General features: G+C 40.4%; 1 protein-coding gene across 1 annotated transcript in view; it reads left to right on the forward strand.

Moving 5' to 3' along the window:
* The window catches only part of UNC5C (unc-5 netrin receptor C), a 233,213-nt gene that overhangs the window by 147,768 nt on the left and 60,291 nt on the right, over positions 1-25,154 (forward strand). Inside the window, exon 2 of the mRNA XM_027706581.1 lies at positions 14,766-14,987. Within this exon, the coding sequence (XP_027562382.1) occupies positions 14,766-14,987 (222 nt within the window). The remainder of the gene's footprint in view (positions 1-14,765; positions 14,988-25,154) is intronic.

The raw sequence follows: 25,154 nt of genomic DNA on the forward strand, positions 1-25,154 counted from the left end.
TGTCATGTACAGCAACTTGTTCTCTGCTCTTGCTGCTACCTAGTCCCCTCTCCTTCTGCACCCAAGATTACCTTTGCATACATTAAGCATATTCGTGGGGTAATGACATTTTTCCACCTGGGAGTAGCAGACCAGGGGAATATGAAGCCAGTAGGTGCTACAGTCTGTGGGGCCAGGCAGTAGTAGTGGCTGTAGCAAGTACAGAGACGGGGGGATGCCACAGGATGTCTGCTTTCCAAGCCTGCAGGTCACAGGCTTTGAGGAGTGCTATGGGGGAGATCCTCAGGACTTGAAGGAAGTTGATGTGTGTGGGGCAGTGGAAAAACAGGCTGGTAATTTGTTATCTCTGAAGCTTGTGTGGTGCATTAGAGTGCATACCCAGTACCTTGGCCCATTTGCTCCCTGGCTTATATGCAAAATAGTCTTTTCCTAGTTGACTTCCAGACTGTTTGGGTTTCTGCTCACCTGACCAGAGCATACACTGTCCTACATGGGAAGGAAAATCTTGTAAGAGAACAAGTCACTTAAAAACCAGCCCTAGCTGTAAGTCAGTAAATTGTGAGAGCGCTCTAACTTCAGCATATTGGCAGAGATTAATGTAATAGTTGGGCATTTTTTGAAGGGGAGGGAGGCTAATTCAGGTTAATTTACAGTGGTGGGAAGTGCTGTGTTCTGTTTAGTGTTGATAGTGGGACAGTGTACTATATGCTACCCAGGAGTAGTTACAGCAGAAGTAGGCATGGGAAAGAAGCAGCTCAGCTGATAGAGATTTTGTTCATTAACAGAAAGCTACAGCCCAGATTCCCGAGGCAAAAATGCTGACAGTTCTGCTCATATAATACCTGTTTTCAGCTGTGCTATAATGTGTTTTGGCGCCAGAGCTGAGTACAGTGGGAATCCAACCAAAATACACCCCTCGCTTTATGTATTACTAATGAGCTTCTGAGGTTTCTTGCATACAATTGCTACCCAAAGACACAGCTGCTGTTTTATTTTAGATATTAATTTGTCTGTGGACTGTGATTTTACCACTTGAAAGGATGTGTGGCTTAGAGAGTGAAATGGAACCATTGCAAATTACCTTTTTGGTGTTAAACCCCCAATTAATGTTAAGTGTTTTCTACCCCTTCTGCCCCAAGCCTTGTGCAATCACAGACACTGTGATCTTCTACCATATATTTAGATATGTTTGATTTAATACTACTCTCCTCTCCTGCTCACAAATTAGTAACCTGCTGAATGAGTCTACCTAACTACAAAATGAACTTGTGTTAGCCAAGACAATTTTGCCAAATGAAGAGTAGAAAAAGCTGTTTAAACTAACTGGAGAACCACTTTAAACTGTAGTCTCTGGTTAGACACTAAAATAAAGTGGGATTACCTCTTGTTTTACAGTAGGATTTTATTACTATTGCGTAGAGGGATGGATTTTGCGTGGATGTGTATGAAGTAGATCTGCTGGTAATTATTCAGAGAGTTTAAAAGTAGGTACAACTATTTAGGTTTGATGCTGACTTTTATGAGACTTCTGTCCCCAATCATTCTGTCTCTGCGTATTGGCCGTTAATCTTTATTTATTTGTAACAACATAGGGAGCTTCCTGACCACTCAGGTTTGCTGTACTTGAGGAAAAAAAGAATGAGAGGGCTGTGGAATTCAAAAGAAGAGGGTAGAGAGACTAGAGGCAAGAAAGAAGAGGATGAAAATGGAGGGGGAAAGGATCAGACGGATAAACTAAGAAAAGGAAAGAAGGAAGTCAGAGATGAGAAAAAAGTGGAATTGAAATATGTATGTTTTATATTCAAATCAGCCAGATAGCTTAGGTTTGTGTTTCTCTAGCGATGGCGTTTATGATCAGAAATCGACATATTCAGCTGGGGCTGGATATCAGTTTCCTCACAAAGGCTGGGGATGATGGGGAGGGAGATTAGAGCACTGATTCATTGCTCCCTAGCTTTGAACTGACTTGCTGAGGAGTGCTGAATAAATAAATACAATACAGCAATAGAAAACATGCCCACCAAAGCCTGCAACTTCATTGCATTTCCATTATTCTTCTACAGTGATTCTTTTTCTTTTGGCTTCATTTATTAACATTGCTGGTCTGTCCTTTTGAGTGCAGATCTATATTTTAAATATCAAAACCAAAGGATTCTTGTTAGAGCCAAGGCTCTAGCACAGACAGCAAGCTTGCTTGTACAGGGAATTGATGCCTCAAAGATTTACAGTCTTTGGACTAGACTGAGATACAGACAAATGCTGTTTCTTGGAATAATCTGCACCATTATTGAACAATACCACTTTTTTTAGACGCAAGGGAGTCAAGGACAGGTATAAATGCCCATGTGTTGAAATATAGGCGATGCACATTTAAGGGACAGTTTGGCTAAATGCTGTTGTCCTGAGTACCATGCAGTGCGTTAGCTCCTGTGGCATCTACAAGGCAGAAGTAGATGTCTCTCAGTGTTTCTTATCCCTGCAACTAGAGGTGATCAAGCTAGAGACACTCCAAGCTGCCCTTTCCCTCTGTTTCCGCCTGGGTACTTTCAGCTGAAACACAACACTATTATTATCTGACATATAGTTTTAGTTTTAAGGTGCTTCTGATTTTGTTCAAACCAGTTCACAACACTGTTGAGAAATAGTGATGTAATTTGGTAGCCAGGCTCTTGCTTTGCAGGATATGAAGCCCCACCTCCAGTGGCATTTCCGCTGACATATAAGGAGATATCAGTCCCTGTGGGAACTTTACATTAAAAATGGATGTGGCAGACAAGAAACTAAACACAGATAAGGGAGGGAAGAAAGTCAGTGTGGGATAGAAAGATTCAGGTGTTAAACTTCAGCTGTTGGTCTCTCAATATTCATGCGGTCTTTCCACAAAACTTCAATGCTCGATCTGTTCTCAGCACTTGCTGGGGATTTTTCTATTTTAGCTACCGTTGCCAGTCATAACTGTGATTACTGACTCTTCAGATTTCCTTTTCTTTTTCTTCCCTTGTTTTTCCTGTTAGTGTCCATGGAGTGAGCTTGAAAAGAGTACAAAGTACACTAAAAAAAGAGTACACTAGAGAGTAGGATGGGGGGGGGGGGTGTGTGACCATGTACTTTGCTGGTACTGGAGTTTTACCTGCTGGGATCCAGAGGAAGTCTAAAGGCACACATCAGAGCTTCCCACTGGCATTGCAAATTTCCTCTCTGATTACAACTTCTGTTTGAGTTATCTTGGGTCCTCCTGATGTTGGAAAGGGTGTTAGTTCACAGACGCTTAAGCCAAAGGTTGAGTTGGAGGTAAAGCAAAGTCAGGAGCCTGCTGTCTCAGGCTTCTCTTGGAATGTTATGATTTTGTTGTTTCTTAACTGTTAGAGAGTTTGTGAGTAAGAAATCAGCAAGACTTGAGAAATGAGTGTGAATGAAATTAGACACTGCATGGGGAAAATTTTCAGTCTGTAACCAAATACTTTGGACCTTTTGTGGACTTCCTGAAATAACTGTGTGGATGCAGACTGCTTCTGTAACTTGAATGAGAGGGACGGTACAGCAGTTTCCCTCTGTGGGACGTGTCTATCATAATTTCCAGCTTCATAAAAAGATAGGGTGGGTGTTCATACTAATGACCTAGGGGCATTTTCCTTCCATCATTCTTCCTTTGCTGAGTTTACTAATGGTGAGGGTAGAGTGGCCAGAGGAGGATATGTGCTCACCTGCAAATAAACATGTGCTCAATGGGGCACATTGTCCATGCGTCTCCTCAAATAAGCAGGCTCTGCATGGAGGATGATAGCTGTTTAAATAATCCTATGTGTTTCCAAAGTAAATAACCCTTTTTTGCTTTCATTTTCCCTCAGAGGTAGGAATGCATTTGATAATTTTGTATTAAGATTTGGTTGAACAGCTCATTATTAGCTTTATTAGTATATATAGTACACACAATCTGTTGGTATTTTCATGACTGCAACTATAATATTCAAGTGAACCAGAGTTTTTCATCTGCTTACAAAGTCTCATTTATTTACAAACCCAATTGCTAGTCAAAATAAATAAATAAATGCCTGAGTCATATTTCTGATCCTAGGCAATAATCTGTGTTTTTCCATCTGGCTCCATAAATACCTGAGTGCTTAATTCAATAAGAAGATATTTATCTTTTCTAGTCCTTTTCTACTTCTTTTAAGGACTTTTTTCCCCTTTTCCACATCTGGTGTTCAGATTCCCAAGTTTCCCCCCTCCCTTTCTCCTTCTCCCTAGAAACTCATGCTTAGAATTTAGCTAATGAATTTCTAATTCAATTTGGACTTCTGCTGGGATAAATCAGGCTCATAGAAAATAATTTATGGTTCTTGAAAAATTTGCTGTGGATGAAATTAGGTAACTAGCACCAGGCAAATAATAATCTCATTAAGATCCATGGAAGAAAGTAGTGAGAAGGTAGATATTCATGAGGACTAATGTTAGTTTCAGGACAGCAGTATCACCAAGATTTCCCTAGCCCGTGGAGAGAGCCTTTTAGAGCACCTAAGGCCAGGCTGCTCCATGGATACAATGGGAGACTAGTGGCAAGCATTGCATCAGCTCCAGAGTAAACAGACTTTGTTCCCTAATTATTTCATAAACATAGACTTATTTGTGGTCCTTTGTGTGACTGTTGGCTGTTTAGTAAATGATGCTGACAGGTATTTTGGAGAAGTTTTGAAGGAAGAGTCTGAGTATTGAGTTGTTGGCTCAGTTTGAAGGTAGTAGATGAAGAGTGCTACCTATTAAGGTACTACATCCACTTTACAGATGGGATCCTGAACCTGACAGATTAGACTTCCCCAAGGTCACACAAGAATATCTATCCCCTGGGTCTCAGCTCAACACCTTAACCAGGTGACCATGATACTGAGCTATTACTTTAGGTATAGTCAAGTGTCCTGTGTTTTTCTGGGATGGAGTGATCTCGCTAACTAGATTAACTACAAACTTCAGATAGCTCACGAAATCAGGATCCATGACATCCCACTAGATCTCAGTTTTATCAGTCATGAGATGTTGGAACATCACTCTTTGATGAGACAAAAATGCTTTCATTGAAAGCATTAGAAAACTGGGAGCAAAGCTCTGCTGCTGTTTTAATAATAGGAAAAGGATAAAAATAACCATTCTCACTAGAACCAAAGGGTTAACGTTTCAACACTAACATACTGATTCAAGAAGCAAGCTTAATTACTAATATGAAACAACATAAAAAGCAAAGTATTTGCAGTGTGACGTTTAGTTACAGGTCTTCTCTCAAGCCAGTGGAATGGAGCTCTTTTCATTGTGCCATAGCCATCAACAATACATTGCACACAGATTTATCTATATTAAACCAACTTGTGCTGCGTAATATGATTTACCACTGGCCCTAAAATCTATCTGCTTCTGCTGATCACTCTAGCCTGAGCTCTGTCACTGTTTCTAGTAAATGATAGTGCCTTAAGAGCATGAAAAAAGGTAGGATGAATTTTTCGTTTAGTTGTTGTATTTGGGACACCACGTTTGGACATAGTAGTCAGATAAAGGACCTGAGTCTGAACTTCAAATTCTAAAAATGCATACTAAGTTAATTATCCTTGGATTTTTCCTGAAATATATGCTTTGTACTATAGTCAGGAAACTTGTTTCCAGTATGTGTTGAGAATGTATTTTGTGTGCTGTAAAATGCATCCCACCGTCTAATCACAAAGGTTAAGTCAGGTCTTGTAAAAAGAGATTTTTCGTATTATTGTAACAGGCACCTACTTTCATGTTCACGTAAATATGGCAGGCCTCTGTCCTGTGTGACAAAAAGTGCCTGAAGGGGACTTGAGAATGAATAGGTTTGACAAAAAGCATTTTAGCCTAAGCCTTGTCCGTCTTTAATTAGTTATCAGGGTTAAAGGAGGGGTCAAGAGCCTGGAGGTGCTTCTGGACTAATGTGTCAAGGGGAAGTGAAGCCTAACACTGAAGAGGAAATGATGCTCCTCAGAGGTTTCATAATTTTTGACCCTGTGTCAACCATTATGACCACTAATGGCAGCTGAGGCAGAAATGTTTCAAATTAGACTTTGCTTTGCAGGTGGTTAGGAAGGGATCCCATGCCATCATGCACACTCATCACAAGCTAGAATCCAAAAGGGAAAATGCATTAGAGGGAAGACACAAAATCTCGTGGTCTGACACTGAAGTTTCTCTGCTGTTCATATGCTGCATCTGAATCAGAGAAAACACAACTAGTGATAATATGCTTGAACCCTACCAGCACAACCATATCTAACAGAAGGTGTGTTAATTTTCCGATTAGATTAAATTCCAGTAGCTCGCATGGAATATGGTGTGCGCACTCAGCAAAGTAACACTTGCATGTTATTTTCTGTGTGTTTGTTACATGACAGAGTAAGGAGAAAAATTTTTGAAGACAATCTGCAACCCACTTTTTTTTTTTTTAATCATGAATATTTTATTAGTTTTAAACAAATCATACAATCATAGAATTGTTTAGGTTGGAAGGGACTTCTAGGATCATCGAGTCCAACCATTAACCCAGCACTGCCAAATTCACCTCTAAACCACATCACTAAGTGCCACATCTACACGTCTTCTAAATACCTCCAGGGATGGTGACTCAGCCACTTCCCTAAGCAGCCTGTTTCAACCCTTGACAACTCTGGAAGTGGAAGGAGAGAGCAATCTTCCACAGGATAATTAACACAAAATGTCACTGATGTCATCTGCTGTTTGTCAAGCATTTTATTTTCAGGTGCTGTACTCTTGAGAGCCATGGCAGAGTAACTGAGCCAACCTTATTCAGTAGCTCTGTACAAGCACAACAACAAAGTTTTCAGCAGAAGTAATGAAAGTTTTGCAAAGAGGGACATGATGCTGGTATGCAGGGCAGGGCAGCGCAGCAAAGAAACAGGGCCTTTGCCTCTTCACTTGACATTTCACACTCAGTGCTCATAAGTCAGCCTCACCCCCTAATGATTAGCCTCCATTCTTTTTTATCTATTTTAATGGTTAGGAAGCCTCACAATAAGTAGCACTTGCAGATTGCTGCATTACATTTCTTATAATGACAACAATTCTCAGAAACCTTGTTGCTCGAAGAGCAGCTTGGTGCTCTTCATATGCGACAGAAGGTATTTTCATTGCCTTGCATGAAATCATATCATGTTCTGGCATTTTCCTGCCTCGAGTCCAATGCTAACGAGTACCTCTACCATCTCTTGCATGTTTAGGCAGCAGCTGGTAGTTTTACAGAGTTTGTCTCAGGACAATGGTAAAGTTCTGGTACAGAACCTTAAATGTCATGTCTACATATATATACCTGCAGTTTTTGTCTTGGATTAGCAGTGGGATGTACAAAGACATCTCTCTGTTACATATGGCTGTAGGAGTTGTCTTGAGGACACGTTTTGTCTTTAGTCTACCTCTCGTCTGATTGATGTCAAAATTGCCATTAGCCTCATGAGAAGCGGAAACTTTAATTATATTTCTGAATTAAACGAACTGGGGGAAGATGCCCTTTTCCCAGACAGAGAACTTGCAAAATGCTTTATAAAACCGGTACAGTCAGTGTTTTCCTCATCTAGACCTGATTCTCCTTTTCCTTACTCTGACACAAATCAGACCCAAGTCCACTGGAATTATTGTTGATTAACAGCAGTGCAGTTTTCCAGGGTAAGCCAGGCAAAATGTACTCCAAGCACAGAGCTGAGAGAAGGAGATGGCACTATCAAAGCAGGGAAGATGGAGCACACCCTGATTGCTACAGGCAACATGGTTGCACAGTGTCCACACTGGCTGTGGCTGCGTGATAACCGTTTATTCTTTCATCTTCTTCTGATGTTGGCTTTATATCTGACCATGCAGCACTCATATAAAATAGGAGCATGGAGAGGAGTACAGAAGAGGAGAGGGCTCTGCTCCACATAGTGCTGCCAGGGAGCAGCACCAGCAGCCACTCATTTGGCTGCTTTTTTGACTGTGAAACATCCCTGCTTTTGAACTACAGATCCCAACCTTAGCAGTCTCCCAGTCTAATACCAGACTGTGCATTGCTGTTGAAAGGAAGAGCATGGAGCTTTCTTCTTCCCTTCAGCTCTTCACAGCTTTCTGAGAAAGGCTAATCAGGGTACGGTGGGTGTAACAAGCGCAGGTAGGCTACTTATTTAATTGGGATATTCTGTATAGTAGGCCTGCCTCTAAATAACAGAAGTCTCCTTCCTGGACTCTTTAGTTGAGCCACTAATCCAGTATTTCAGATGTCTGAGATGCCCATTGTCTGGGTTTTTGAAAGGGTTCCAGGTTAGTGTCTGTGGCTGACCATGGATTGAGTGTTAATTCCTGTGCTTCTATGAAAGTTGGGGTTTTTTTGGTAGGGGCACAAAAGGACAGGAAATAACGCGTTTTGGTGTTGCTTCATTTTCATGTTTTGGAAGGGGAGAGTTTTGCCCAGCAGCCTTCTGATCCATATGTAGCCACTCAGTGGATATGTTCTTCATTATTTAAGTGCATGGAAAGCTTGGGTTTGACCTCCTGGGGACCTGTTGTTAAGCTGCGATGTGCTAGGAGGATCTTCACTGAGCTATTGCAGGTGCAGGGAAAGTTCATTCCTCTTTGTGGTCCGTATTTATTCTGTTTCTGGACTGAAATCACCCAAAAAAGATGAACATTGCATGCCCTATCGATTTCTCTATCACTTTTTCCAGACTGTGCCTGCACTCTGTCTTCCCTGAAGAAAAGAGCATTTAATTTTGTGGGTGCTCAGTAAATTTGAGTCAGAATTTCCCTTGACCTTGCTCTCAGGAGGGTTCAGAAAGGTTCAACAAGGCTCTGGTTTGTGGGCTACCACAAAACCAAGCCTCATCTTTAGGCACATAAAGGCCTGAACTGAATTCAGCTACAAGCAAGTGGATGTCAGCCTCCCAAGCTGGCCAAATATTTTGCTGTTGTAAAATTGCAGTCTTCTTGGGCTATTTGGGGATACGTGATTGCCTTATTGCATACCCACACTGAAATCAGCTGGAGGTAGGGCTGACAGAGGGTAACTGTTGAGAAAGCCACCCTTCTCCTCCTCCCCAGGGCAGAGCAGGAAAATGTGCTTTCTCTTTCAGGGCACGGGCTACTCTTTGTTGTGCCCATTCTCTGCCCCTGTGTGGTCTCCAGGGCTGAGGCAGGGTTGAAAGGGCCTTTTGGTATGGAAACTACTCAGGAGTAATTCTTAGAAAAAGTCCTGTTTTCTCCCAATTCTCTTTTAGCTTGGTGTAATGTTGGATTCATAGCTTCATTGGTGTTATGGGCCTCTAAGGTGGAGGCAGACTATATGGCATACAGTATTTTTTGCTTCCTTGCTTCCCATTTGCTGGCATTCCGTACCCTTCCTTGGAGAACAGAAAATCCTGCAACCAAAGGACTTCCAGCCAAGCAATTTTACTTTCCTGAAAATGTGTACACTGTAATCCAAACCCTCGCCTCCATCCTGATAAGCTGTCTTACTGAGCTAGCACCTGCTGTTAGTTTCCCAGTAAACAGTACTTGTTGCTCTAGAAAGCTTTTTAATCATAACATAAAAAACTGAACAGAAATCCCATCCACACGGTGAACTCCAGCTGCCTTTCTTGCAACACATGGGGAATGATCTTGCCGAGTGATGGGCATCCAAATGCAAATGGAATTAACTTTGCAGCCATTCATTTTAAATTGATCTTGAATCATTCTGAAGTAAATTCCATTTGAGAAGAATTTGCTTCAGGTCTCGCACGAAGAGATAATGGTCCAATATATTATCATCTAAGCAATAATAGTTCAAGTCTTGCAGTTCAGATATATACTGAGTTATATACTGGGTTGATGAGAATTAAAGCTTGATATATAGTAATAAAACTAGTGATCTAGAGATGAATAGATTGGTGTATGGAGCACAATATTTTCCTGCCACAGATTAGAGCAGGGATACTAGTCCATAAAAAGAGAAATATACCATTAAATTTCCTTTTCACTTGCTATGCATGGAGAGCTATAATATGTATAGTTTTGTGAACAAATGCATGAAAACAATAAAGACCTTTCTTAACATCAGAAGATTCCTGACTTAGGCAAAATTTTTTTCACCTTGAAAGTAAACTGAAGTAAAATTAAGCTAAAATTCCTACACGTGACAGTCCATGCCAGATCCTATCAATACTGATTTCAGTGGCATTTCATCTCTTTCTATAGATTTTGTGTTTGACTTTGTTTTTCTTAAAAATATAGTTGTCAGATACTACAGAAGGCAAATAAAAAAGCATATCTGTTTTTGGGCCGGCAAATAAAATAAAAATTCCAAATGAAGTTTATAGAGTAAAGTGGCTTTTAAAAATTTATTTTCTTAATATGAATGAATTGCATGACTGAAACCAGTTTAGCAGTACCATTAATCAGGTCTTTTGTCTTGCTAATATAAATCAGTCAATAACAACAGATGGGCTGTACACTTTATTATGTGAAAATAAAGATGAATGTGACATACTGCAGAAGTAAACTTGCAGCTCAAAGTTGCTGAGCACAGAAGGGGATTTGTTACAACAGGGGAGAACAATGTGTGCCTTGTATTTGTGTTTGATCAAGGTTGTAAGGGGAACTAGCTGCACATGACATTGACATAATGATTGGAAATCAAGTATGTGAATTTTTAGTGGTTTTTTGTATCTACATGCCCAGATCTCTCCCAAATGGTTTAATTAGCTTTTTTCCTCCCGACAGAAGAAAAAAAATGTCTAACTACTTAGGAGAGTTAAATAAGAGAATTATAAAGTTTGCTGCTTTGTTGCACCATTGGGAGATGAACATTTTAAATAACCAGCAATAGCCATCAGGAAGATGCAGATCAAAGTCTGAGGCAAGATTTATCACCTCATATAGCAGTGGAGCACACAATGAGAAGCAACTCCCATCCAAATTATAGAAACGGGCCCAGCAGGCCACACCGTTATAACAAAATCATCCCTGAAAAAGCTAAGTCAGAGTTTGGTTTCTGTATGGAGTGAGGAATGACCTGTGTTTGCAGCTGGTCAGGAGAAACTTCGATGGAAGTATTTTTTACGTTGTTAGAAACTGTGTCCTCATAAAAACACAGATCTTTTTAGGTTGCTTCGGTGTTACCAGAAGCTCATTCTGCAAAAAAATCTCAACATGATCAAATATCCTTTATTCACGTTTTCTGTATTGGGTTCTTAGGAATATTTTGGCATATAGTTACACTACCATTATAATTTTTGCATATTGCTGTGAGCATTACAATGAAATCAAAACAGCATATTACTGTAATTCAAAAAATGAAATGCAAGACTTGGATCCAAGACATGTGTTAAGGTTGATGGTTCAAAACCCTGTCCCAAATCAGCAGCTGAATTGGCTGACTGTCCTAAGCTGTGCCTGGTGTGATGTGCAAGCCATCATGAGGGGCTTTAATGTTCTTCCTCTTCAAAAGATCCTCATCCTGAGAGGTAATTACCACAGCCTGGCACAGGGAAAGTGGGGCTGCACACCCTCTCTACCTGTAAACCACCACCCTGCCACTTCAGCTGGTGGTGACTGGTGTGCCTGGGTGGGAGGAGAAGGGTGCTTTGCTGCCCATCAGCAGCCGACCCCATGTCTTCAGGGGAGGCAGGGAACACCAAGTGACTTCCCACTGTGATTCACAGGCTGATTAAGCCATCAGTTACCTTTCCACAGTGAAAAACAGGAACAAAAGTCCCTCAGTGCTAATGGAGGTAGGACTAGCTTTGCAGTGGGAGTGGGATTTTTTTCTGCCAAACCTAGTCATGGTCGTCTTCTATATACTCCTATTAAGAAGCTGCTCTATAAAAAAAGAACACCATTGTTACTCCTAATAGCAGAAGTAAGAGGACAGGGATTGAATAAACATACTCCAGTTTAAAAAGCAAAAAAAAAATTTTTCTTAGCTACTATCTTACATTTTTTCTGAAAGTGATGGTTTTAAATTCCTGTTTCCAGGGACTTGGCAGCCTTTGCACACTATTTGTGTGACAGTTTGTGAATGGTTTCCATCTATATCCCTAACATTTAAGAGCGGTTCAGATGCCTCTTGATAGCAGTGAGAAAGAGTGTGGAAAAATAAAGCTGAGCTTTATTATTGTTTAAGAAGAGTAAGGAGGAATCAGAGCAAGAAGACAATAAGAAAACAGGCTTGTACCTGACTGAAGGATTCCAGGCTCGTGGAGAGAAGCAGCTATCACCACAATCAAAATGTAGGACTAGATTGTCATGTACTGGACAGTACTGTGAATCCACTTTAAAATACAAATAATATTTAAACTTTAGAAGCATTTACCTTCAGGAGGACAAGCCAAAGCCCACACACACATTTTTCAGGCTGATTAAAGAAATAATTTTTAAAACACCTTTTTTCTTTTGTTGCAGCTAGTTGATCCCTCCTTTTAGACTTTCTAGTTATCTTTGATAAGTTGCAGTTAATTGGTCAGGCAGTGTAAGTATTGCCTTTGATAATGTGCAGAAATTTAGTGGTGAAAATAAATACATTTGTTCTTCCAGTCACCAGAAATTAGTGAAGCGATACTTGTTTAATTATAAAACATATGTGTGCTTTGTTAGTTTCCATCTGTCTGCTCGCTGATTTGCAATTAAATGACCAGAAGAAAAAGATACATCCTGTGGCAATTCAGGGGAAATGATTCATCTCTAATGTTTCTGTGCTGTGGATGTCTATGGAGCAGTGTGTGTAAGAGGGAGACAGAGGAAGAGGGGGAGGTATGCATAGAAGGGGATGAGAAATGCCAAAAAGCCTCTTGATTCAGTTCAGACATGTTTCATTGTCATGAAACGAAATGAGGACTCCCATTAACTTACTGTAACTCATTTTCTCTTTGGAAAAAGATGGGGAGCAAAATGGAGCAGGAAAGAAATACCTAATGAGGAGAGGAAATGTGATTGCAGAAGGAGGCTGGTGTGGTCAGAGTGAAAAAGAAACTACAGGAAAAAAAAGAAGGATGGGAAAGTGATAAAAAATTAAATTTAATTTAAGTATCTGGAAATGATTAATCGGAGATGGAAATGGAATTGTTATAGTGTTTCACATATTTTCCCTTTGCTAGAAAATTGTCAGATTTTATTTATTGACCCGTTTCTTCTATCTTTGAACCCGTTCGCTTCTATTAACTCTCAGGGAGTGATGCAGTAGTGAGTCAGGCCTGATATTCCTTTTAAAATGAGACACCCAGAAGGACAAGAGTATTTTTAAATGAACATGAAGGGAAAAAAATGAAAAAAAATGGTTAACATATGTTGTCTTCATAAATAGTTCAGGAAGTTCACAAAATTGTTTGCTGTGTAAGGTATTCCCCTCACCAATAAAGACGTACAGTCTACCTTCATATAGCTGCATGGATACGTATCATATTACCTTCTTCCCCTCTCTCCTTCATCTGTTCCTGTTCTTTTTTATCTTTCTGAAGAGCATGGTCTGGAAGGAGAGTCATGCCCCTTGTAATTCTGGACACGGCCTGCAGAGCCATGTCTCAGTTTCGGGGAAGTAGCCACTGACATTTCATCTTCCTGGAGACTGGCGGGGAGAAGATAGCCAGCCTTCCGCAGTATTTTTAGTTTGATGTTCTGTGGTGTTTTATTGATCAGTATCAGCGTCCGTCACAATGATAACTGCTTCAGAGGCAGATAGGGGAGATTGAATAAAGCCTTCAGGACTGTCAGTAGTTGGTGTTCCCCCACCTCTTTGCTTCTGTAAAGCCTCTTGCATATTCCTGTGCTCTGACAGCAGGTGGGGAGGTGGATGGGAAGAGAGTTCTTCTCCATTGAATTTGGTGCTTTCTGATGTGGAGGACTTTTTCTGCAGGAAGGGGCAGAGGGGTTGTAAAGGAGGATTTGTGAAGAGGCAGGGAGAGAGAAAGGAAAGTATGCATGTTAGGTGTTTTCAGTGTTGCCTCCTGTGCGAGAGATTCTTTTCATCCTTCTCCGGACTACTTACATTGACTTTATTCATCACCAGCAGCAGCAGGGAGGTGCAGATGTTCCTTGCACCAGTAGCATGTGTCCATTTTGGCCCAAAATGTCACCGTTTCACAGCTGCCCTGCCTCATGTCCCAGCTCACAAGTCCTCTCTGTAGCAAGGACTGCACAGACAAATGTCCTACAGACAAAGTAAGTAAAGCATAGCTTGGCACCTACATTAGCAGTCTTAGCAGGAGAGTCAGAGTATGAACAAAGAGGTGCAGACTGGACTTGCATTTAGTCTTTTGCCCTTAGAGGAGATTTCAAATTGCTCATCTGAAATGGAAGGTGCTATTTCCTATTTGTACCAGCCTCAACTGGCACTGGCTATTGCGCGCACCTGATTAAGCATTGCGATAAGTCACCATTGAAAAGTCTGACCTTGAAGCCTCCAAAAGTTTCTATTATTTCTTTTTACGGTTTTGCAGGCAACTCTCCCAAGCGCTAACATAATGCTTTATTGCTAGTATTGCTGCTGCTGATAACAAAGGACCAATCCCAGACGTGTGAATGTGCACATCCCTGTCACATCACATAGAGGAAAGAAAGCTCAGGATGTAAAGAACAATTTCTTCTTGTCTAAAAACAGCAGTGCATTTTAAGCCTCAGTCTAGGAGTGCTCCTAAGACAACATTTTATTCAAAAACTATGCGCCTTTTGAAATTTTCAGGAAGGGTTTGCAAGTGTTTGGCAGCTGAATTTTGGTTGTTTCATTTGTCCTATTTGTCCCTTCTCTACAGATGATGATTTTTTTCATGAACTTCCGGAAACTTTTCCATCTGACCCTCCAGAGCCATTGCCCCACTTCCTCATCGAACCCGAGGAGGCTTACATTGTGAAGAACAAGCCGGTGAATCTGTACTGCAAAGCAAGTCCAGCGACGCAGATCTATTTTAAGTGCAACAGCGAGTGGGTTCATCAGAAGGACCATGTGGTGGATGAGAGAGTAGATGAAACCTCTGGTGAGTTTGTGTTATGTCTTGAAGGGATGAGAATTAAAAAGCATTAATATCAAGCCCACTTTGTAATCTACCAGCTGTTTCATGTGGCAGCTACTTTTCTTTACTTCTGATACAGCTGTGAATTCTGTATCTGGCATTACAGAACATTACTCTCATAGCGCAGAGGTGGTGTCTGCATGCAGGTCAGTTAGTGAAACAGGATTGTAGAGCACCCTGACCAAGTTTGAAACCAAAAAAAACCAGGAAAACCATGCACAAAAAAAATGGAGTTGCTTTCTTAGACAGCTCTACTTCCTAGTCACTTCCCCAATGTCACAAATTCACAGTGGTTGCACTGTGGTGTTGTCACAGACCACATTCTTCCCAAAGTGTCAAAGAGCAATTGGGTTGTTTCTAGAATGATGTTTTCTTGGGGAGATATGAGGAAAAAAAAGGAGAAATTTAATCATCTTCCAGCAAGAAAGAAGGAGAAAGTGCACCTGGGCACACTTTAGAGCAGCGTATTGATCCAGAGCAAGCACCTGGCCGTTATTCATTACACTTTCCTGCCTGCTCCATAGAGCCTGTATGAAGGAGAGCTACAGCAGGTTAGCATCCTTCCTCAGTTAATACCAGAAATCCCACTGACATTCATGGAAGTAAAGCAGGATCCTCATAGTATCAAAAAAAAAAACAGTTTTAAAAATTTGAGTAATAAACCAGTGTTGGTAAGACTGGTAATCAATAGAGTTTGAGACACATGCAAAGAGAGAAGCAGGACTTACTGCTGTTTTGATGGCTCTGAGAAATAACTGGATGCCAAGCGAGAAGGTACCTTTCATTTGGGAATTACACCACCACTTGGTCTAATTACTTTGAAAAATAGCTCCACCAGATGTTTTGGAAGTCTCTTGTGAGCCAGGTTTTATTTGTTTTAGCTCATTTATTTTCACAGAGATCAAAAGCATAAGCTTTTCTTGATGCTCCCACTTGAAAAAGAGAAGGTGGGTGTAGGAAGAAAGGCTGTAGGAAAAAGTCTGTATTAGACTTTGGGCCTGTTTGTTTGTTTGTAAGAATTGGCTTTTCCACAAGTTGACTGTAGCAGAAAAACTAAAAGAAACAAAACAAAAAAAATTGTGTTACTTAATACATCTTCAGGGGAGGCCAAGGGAATGAAAAAGGACAAACAGGAGGACATCTACTACTGGGTTAATTTTTTAAGCTTTTATTAACATCACCATTTAGAAACAGGAAAATGTTTCACTAGAGATGAAAAATTCATTCTTTTTTCTCAAAAATCTCGTTGTGGGAGAACTTTGTGATGCCATAAAGCAAATTGCATTCTACAAGTTGTAGAAGGCCAGTCTTGAAAATTCAAGATGCATTAGAATATATTAGAGAACAAATGTTTTGCATAACAAACAGCAGCAATTATATGCAAATGAAAACCATATCCAATTAAAGATTAAGATAATCTACTGGAATTGGGTGAGGGGAAGAGGGTGTCAAAGCTGTGCACATCAGATTATTAGCACAAGAGCCACAAACCTAGTCACACTAATAGCTTGTTATAATGAAGCTGTCATCAAAACCCAAATTTGTCAGTCAGCCCGGTTGTTGCCAGAATATTGGTTAATGCATGTCACAACTGCAGTGTTTGTGCACCTTCCTGTAAGCAGACTCAGAATCTAGGGCTCATGGCACATAGTTGTTATAGAAATGGGTAAACAATTTATCTAAGGTAGCTGTAAAATACTATCTTCTTCAAAGCAATGGAAGCTCAGGAAAATATATTTGTTGCAGATGAAGCTGGAGAAAAAAATTGCAGGAGACAGTGACTGTGAGAATTCATTCTGGTGCCCAAAGAAGGAGGTATTGGCTTGGCAGCTTGTATTGCAAAGCTCTTTGACTTCATCACTTTTGAGACTATTTTGGTTTCTTTTGCTATTTTTGACTAGCTAGTGCAGTTGTAACCTACGGCACAGCAGTAATGACTGAGCTGCTCAAAGGGTGACGTAAGGATGGCAATCCAAGCCTACACTGCTACTGCTGCTGCTGCCTTAAGGCTTGGGAGAGGCAGGCGAAATTGTCCACAAACTAGGTTAGGTCTAACCTTTATATGGGTAACCTGGGCCTCAAAGAGATCTCAGTTACACAGTATTTCTGCTGGGTCTGTTGTGTGATCCTAGCAACTGAAAACGAGGTGCTTTGTTTTTTTCTGGTATTTTACTGTTCCTAAGGTCTGTTCTGCCTCCTTATGAAGAAGAGGAACATGCTGAGGAGGTATTCTGCTGCTGTTTTTGAACCAGGCTTTCTCTTTCAGGTCTTTACATAGACAAGCAAAGCATGGGAAAACAAGGCAAACAGACAGTAAAATATGAGAGGAAAAAAGTAAAGGTCACTTTTGCTTTCTTTTCTAAAGGATGGGTAATCAGGAAGAAAGTGAACTAAAATACAGGTGTGATGCTAGCAGTACATCATCTTGGGATTCTAAATGATGCATGAAAGAGAGAAATAGGTTTTGATTTGCAAAAGATTATGTGTTCATGGACTTTGAGCCTGTGCCCAGGAATGAAATCTATCTAGAGATGATTAACTCTTCTTATAAGGCAAATTTGTTTCTGTCATTGATAAGGCCAGAGAAAACAGCACAGCAACAGCAATGGCACTAGAGATGGAATCAGAGTGCAGCCAAGCTCTCATTGAAGAGAGCTGCTATATAGAAATGTTGAATATATTAAGATGGTTAACTTTTAAGAGGGGAAAATAAATATTTATGTAATTTTCCTATGTATTTTTTTCTTTGTAACAGAGAGAAGGTACAGAATAAGAGTAATAGCTATATGCACTTTGCACTGTGGAATATTTTTAATCAGTAGGTAGACCACTACTGTAAAGAACATGCACAGGGACTCTGTGGGAGTTCCCTTCTGGTTGGAAAGGATGGGAACTTTAATAGTGACAGGGTGTTCTAGTACCACTTTATTTAATTAAATTGACCTGAAAAGAGAGCCTTGCAAAATATTTTACACTGATTGAGTCTGAGAAACCAGAGGCTTTACTTTACACAGAAGATCATTACATTCTGTTTTTAATCCTCAGACTCACTGGAATTTTTCTTCTTTATGGAAAAGGCTAAGCATTTTCATAAAGAAGTCAGATGTGTGCATTAGAAATGTCTAGTGAACATCTTTGACTCTTTTGTTTCTTATGTACATGAAATACAAGGCAGGGCATGGTCTTTTTATTGTCTTTACTGGAATATTTTCCGATTAATATGGAAAAGAAAAAGAACACTGGTTTTAAAAAACAAAGATGAGAGTTGTTTTGAGGGAACACATTTGATTTTATGGCTGACTGTCATAAAAGATAACAGCAACAAAAATAAAAGGAACACTGCAGAACTGATGCTTTGGGGAGGGAGGGGGCAAGAAAATTCCATTTTCTCAGGACAGGAAGTTCAATAGCATCAATAGTTGTTAGAGTAATTTGTGTTTGTGCACATTTTCCAAATTACCTCTGAAAATTACTATGGCAAAAGATTTTTTTTTTATAATGAGGATGGCAAAACACTGAAATGGGTTGCCCAGAGAGGTGATAGATGCCCCATCCCTGGAAACATTCATGGAAGGGCTGAATGGGGCTCTGAGAAACCTGATCTAGTTGAAGATGTCCCTGCTCATTGAAGGGGGTTTGGACTCGATGACTTTAGAGGTCCCTTCCAACCCAAACTATTCTATGATTCAATGGTTTTATTTTGCATGTGTGGTTTTTATGGAGAAATATTTTCCAAGACACACACACCAATTCTGCAGTGGTGGGAGAATTGTGAGTATATAGAAAATCAGCGTCTTACACCTCTTTCATTTGTCCAGAGGGATTAAATGCTGCTAAAGCAAACCCCACATCACAGTGATGTACCAAAAAAACCCAGAAAAAAATATGGAGCTTTTTTTTCTCTTTTCAATTTGGATATGTGTTGTAATACTTTCCCCATGACTGTTAAGGTGAAACGATGTATAAACTCTGTCTTGCTCTCTGCAAGGCCAGGGACATGTTCTTCTTCTCTCTCCTTCAAACAAGGAGAAAACATTTGTGACTCTTCTAAGTGCTAATTAAATAGACATATTGGGCAATTCAGCTGGCATTATTGTTTGCCTGCATTGTCTGTCTTCTTTTGCTGGGATGCATAGGGAGAGGAAGGCTTGGGTAGTTTGCTGATGACCTCCTTCATGTTCCCAAATAGCAGCAAGGGTGAATAAGGACTCAAGGCTAGCCTGAAGCTCCAACTAATGCAAAACAAACAGGCTCATCTGTCCAGTCTCAGAGAAAAAGTATGCTGAGGCAGGCTCTCTAAAGGAAAAGGTGAAGTCAATAGTCCTTTTTCCCATGCTTAAAGACCTAATTTCCTCCAGGAGCATCCCCAGTGCCATAGAGGCTTCAGCAAGGAGGATAGGTTGCTCCAAGGACTTTCCCTTCATCTGCCCCTTCAACTCTCTGCCTCCCCACAAAACAGCAAAAATGATAAAGTTAGAATCTGTCTCAAAATAAGATTTTTGTCTGATTAAGAGGGTTTATCAAACTGCACTGAAATGTAAAAACATGCACTTCTTTTCCGACAAAAATCTCAGACTTCTTTGTTTCAGTTTCTTCACATAGCCACCACTGTGATTCCGGTACTTACCTCCCACCCATTACTCTTCCCCGTTAATAAAGTATTTTTTTGGATGACTTGCAGATTTGACAAAAGGAGACCGAGTTTTTGACATAGGGTCAGCATTGATCTGGCAAATAGGAGTTTGTTACCTTAAGCAATGAGTTTGGCAGCCCGTTGAGGGAGTAGGTACCCAGCTAGCTAAGTCTTTAATAGATCACCTTCTCAACAGAAAGATCAAAGATTGACATCTACCCTTTTGCCTTTAAAACGTCTCTTACAAGATGCTGCAGCCACAACAGCAGTGGGGAAACATTCACAGTGACTGTCTCTGCTCTTCTGGCACCATGTACAGAGGCAGGAAAATCACTTCCAGCACAAAATACTCTGTCGCTTTGTCTTCCTCTCTGTGTGTACATCTCCTGAAAGCCATTTATTTTGATGTTTGTGACACCACATTTTAGAAGGCTGCATTGCCCTAATGACAAAAGTCACAGACATTGTTTAAGCTGGGACTTCTGATTGTACAGCAAAGATCATCATACAGCCTCTCTTTTTGAGAAGTTGTGTTCATTTGTCTTAGTATTTTTTATAAATAAGAAAGACCCTTATTTTTTAGTATAGCACTTCTTTAAATAACAGTGTTGAAGAACTTCATTTGGCAGCCCAAATACAAAATTCAAGTGCCCCCAATCCCCAAGTAAGTACAGCTCAGGGAGAGAAATGTGGAGGGAAAATGTTTTACTTGTTTTCTCTGACCCATAGATCTTCTTTTCCTTACTGCTCTTTTCCTTCTCTGCACATTTTTCTTCCTTAATCTCTTTTTTACTTCTTGAACTGCTGTAGCCTCCTAATTCTCTGTATTATTTTTGAAGAATCCAAATGATAAGGAAAAAAGCTGTTTTTCTGAACAAATGTGGCCACTGTCCCTATTAACTTCACTAAATATATGACATATGATGCTGAATTCTGCAGTTATACTTAGCCTACAATATTTTGAGTTTCTGGGATAGAATACCTTGCGTTATGTTAGTAAGGGTAACCACACATCATAAAAAAGGATTATTTTCATTCCGCTGTTGTCACAAGTAGTTTTATTTTCTGTTTATCATTGGATCAAATCTGTTACAAACATCAAGCACCCATATACAAAATAATTATTTCTCAGCAACATATTGCCAATTTTTAGCTCTGCTCTTTCCATACTCTGTCCTAATCCAGCTCATTTCAAGGAAATTTAAATATGTGTCTTCCCAAATGCTCCTATTAATAGTTTTGAGATGTGGGTTAGAATTGATATCACAGTCCATTTTTTTTGTAATTCGAAGTCTGTCCCCTCTTTGGAAGGATGCTGGAAATGAAACATGCTTATGTGTATAGTGTGAAAGGCTGCAGCTGGTGCAGAAAGAAGCACACAACTCTATTTCTCCGAAGAACTGGAACCCTCTGGGGAAATACAGGCTGTTTACTTACATAAAATATATGAAGAAACTCATGGCTTTTTCCTACTTGAAATTTAAGTTGCAACCATTTTTGACTGTCACTTGGGCCATCTTCTTTCTGCCTGTCACTCCCTGGGGCCTGACAGGTAGCTCTCCTGGGAAGGAGGAACCATGTGCTCACTGCTGCAAGAGAAGTTCTCTCTTCTCAGAGTTTGCATCTTCAAAATCAGCTGCTGGGAACATGGTTTCCAGCACACCCAGATCAAGGGAATACCCAACAACAAAGCTGCTGCAGACAATTTTTTCAGGCAGACAAAGTTTGCGCTTTTGTCTTGAGTAATTAGTATATTTGGATAGAAAAAATAGCCATTTTGGAAACATCGAAAGAAACACACAGAGAGGGAGACAGTCACCATTTTGTAGGATATTCATTTAAAATAGTAGGGTTTTTTGTTGAAGTGAGTGGAGAAATTGCTAAAGTCAGCACATACCTAAAGAAGGGAAATAACCTTTTACGTACAGAATAAGGCCATTGGACCAGATACCTGATTCTGGAGGCAAATCTTATAGCCAGTACCAAGCAACCAAGCCCAGGGAACTTATGTTTTTATATAGAGGCCTGCAAAAGACTTGGGGGTTTTGGGTTTAGATGCTACTGAGTATATTATTCACTTATAATATGTGCATTAACATGTCATTGATTTCTTATTTAATTAAACTGTTGTATGTGGAGTTTTTGTCCATCTAAGTCTTTGTGGAAGGCTGCTTCCAGCTCTTAGACCTAGACACCTTCTTTTTGACTTGATGATCTCAGAGGTCTTTTCCAACCCAGTTGATTCTATAATTCTGTGATTTTGTGTTCACAATAGTTGAGACCTGCCTGTCCTTCTTCTAATGCTGCCCTTTCCCTGTGGGGGTGTATGCCCAGCTACCATTGCAGACAGCAGCCCTGGATGTTGCAAACCCTCTGCCCTCCTGCTGCTAAGCTGACTAAAGCAGGCTCTCCCAGCCTTGGCACTTGCTCTATCCTTCAGGGTACTCAGGGATGTTAACGGGGGTGCAGAGAGAGCTACTCTTCCTGCAAGTTAATCCCTCTCATGCTCTTCCACTGAGTCATAATGGGCCCATGGGAAGAGTCATTTGCCTGTTCCAAATTTTCTTTGTATTCACCGTGTGTCTGTGCAAATCACTCAATGTCTCTGTTATTTACCTCTGCAAAGTGCTTTGGGACCAAAAGATAAAAGCTTTAGGATATTTATTCATTTCTTACTGCAGCATTAACTTCCTATCTACAGCTGTTCGTGAAATTGTCCTGGAGGTTTCCTGTGGGCTTCTAGGAAAACAAATCTGAGACAGGAAATAAAGTTATTTAAAATAATTAGAAGAGGAATATGGATGCCTAGTGCATTCCTCTGAAGCATTTGAGGATAGCCCCCTGAATACTTCCAGCCTACGTCTTATCTCCTGCAAGGTTTTCCTTCATTAAACCCTTTGTTACACACTCATAATCTCATTAATTCCCCAAAAGATGTCCTCTGACATCAGTCCACCCACCACAGCTTCAGACTAGCCACAGCTTTGCGTGGTAATGCTTCCTTTTTCCATCCATGTCTCCTGGCTCCTTTGGAGCCAAACGCCCTTTGTGTGGGATCTGGAGCCCCCGTTGCGAGGGTGGTCTGATTCCTGAAAGGCTGATAAATGTGATCTTGATTTGGAAGTGAGTCCCAAAGCTTAGTCTCTATCCTGCGCCCACTGTCCTAAATGGAAAACAAATGTTTTTTGGATATAGTAATGGTGGAAAAGAAGAGCATAGGCAAGATCTTGTGTGCGTTCATAAAAAGGTGCTGCAGTCAGTAGCACCCTGACAGGAACATTTGCATTGTATAAATGTAGCCTTTTCAGTTAATTAAATGGGAGAATGAGTAGGACTAGTAGATCTGTAGTTTCTCTGCAAAAATACCTGAAAATATTCAGGGAAATGAAAGGTCAAATGTATACCTTACTTTATCTTCTATGCAAACAAGTTATAGTTTGATGCAGCCAGATGGTCTGGCTGTAGTCTAACACTGTTTAGACATTTTGGAGTCTTGGTGACTGTGCAAGACATTTAAGTGTTGTTGTCCAGACTCCCTTGATGCCTGTCTAAGCTTGTATCTCAGTTACCTGAGTGGTATCTTCTATATTTTCCTCTATCAGCTCATTAGGCGATGAAATCTTTATCTGAAGAAGAATTCCTATTGCTTAAAACTACATTGGAGAAATCCTTCCCTCTTTCTTTTTTTTTTCTTTTTTCAAAAAAAAAAAAAAACAACCACACAGCAAACAAACAAACAAAACCCCAACAACCACCAAAAAAAAACCCACAAAAACATTTGTATGTACCAACCTTTGCACATAGATCAGCTTTAGTGAGGTTTTTTCACTATGCCGACAGAGTACCAAATCATCACTAACGTGTAAGGAAAAGAGAGGTGGCCGTCACATGCCGCTCTGACCCATACAGGATCTAATTTTGTGCTGCCTTTACAGGTTCATTGCTCATATTCATTTTGTCATTCCCATGCATTTGTGTTTTGTACATAAATGAGCAGCATGATGTGGTAGGTACCAGCAGGACTGCCATTCGCCTGCAAGGTTATATACAGCTCTTTCTCCACAGGTTTTGATGGGATGCCTTTCAGAGTTCCTCATAACTTCTCATCCTTCTTCATATTTTGATTGTGAGAGCAGAAAGGGAGTCTTTTGTCAGACTCTTCTTTGTCTCTTCTATCCCCTGAATACTGATCTTTAGGCTGTTGCAGCTTCTTCTATTATTTGCTCCCGGGTTTTGATTTCAGAGATGATCTTGGCTGCTTGATTGTAGGTTTTGGCTTCCCAGTGTCATGTATAATGATGTTTCTGTAATGAGTGCTGATGCTGCACCTGGGTCGGTTGCTGTGCCCTCCTCTGAAGAAGAGTAAGGACTGCCAGCCCTGAAGAATAGTGATGCCTAGAAGTGGATCAGGCTTGCTTTGGAGTTTAGTTTTAATGCTTTTGTTTGTCAACTAAGGTGGAAATCTGTATTGGAACACAGAGTGGTGGGTACCTAGAAAAAAATTATAGGAGAAAACAGCAATAGTTAGAGGGATACTATTGACAGCATTTACTTACATAATTGAAAAGGTCTATTTTTAAGTCAAACTCACATGGATCTGCAGAGGAACTTGCTTGCATCCCTGCTGCTTCGCTCTAGCTGATGACTATCATGAACTGTGCTCCATCCAGAAACATGTACACACCAAATGACTTTGTGACCACCAGGCTGCCTTTTTACACGCTTTCCTGCAACAGTTCTTTTGCTTGCTACAAACTAAGAATAACGTCGTGGCGTTCAGGAGCTGGTGTTTTGACTGCTGCCCTGGCACAGCCCTGAAATCAAGCTGGATGGCAGAGCAGACAGTAAATTCCCAGAGCTTCAGCTCTGTCTGGAGGAAGTCACTTCAATTGACAGCGCACTGGACAAAGCTGCTTTAAAAGCAGCTGCTTGCCTTTTTCTTCTTTTCCTTTTAGTTTTTTTTTTCCCCAAGATATGTAAATCAGCTGTGAAATGCCATCCCCAGTGTGCAGAACAACAACGGCAAAAAACGGTGGGGCTCTTAAACTTCTCCCCCAACCTGCCGTTTCTGCACATGGTACACTAAAAAAATAGGAAAACAACTGCTGAGGAAGGCTCCCGAGTGACCCCTTGTGTCACATTGAGACTGTCCTTGTTCCCACAATAGCTGCACCAGCCATTGAACTGTGTCATTGCATCAAGTTCACAGAAATAAGGCATTTTCAAGTTGTCTCTGCTTCTCAAAACTATGCAGAGTGGATGTGGTACATATGTACATGTGCAGATACATATTTTATATATATATATAACGTATATGTCAGTAAGTCAGTAGTATAAACACCTTGGTGTATATTTTTATATATAAATTTACACACAAACCCTGCCCCCTCCACTATGCAAAGGAAATGTAAACATGCTGTTCAAAATTCAGATGCTTGTTGTTGGCTTCCCAGATGTTTGAAGTTCAATAGATTTCTTTTTTTTTTCATAATTTCCTC

Source organism: Neopelma chrysocephalum, unplaced genomic scaffold (genome assembly GCF_003984885.1).
Source record: "Neopelma chrysocephalum unplaced genomic scaffold, ASM398488v2 Primary Assembly neopelma1_382, whole genome shotgun sequence".
Lineage (NCBI taxonomy): Eukaryota > Metazoa > Chordata > Aves > Passeriformes > Pipridae > Neopelma > Neopelma chrysocephalum.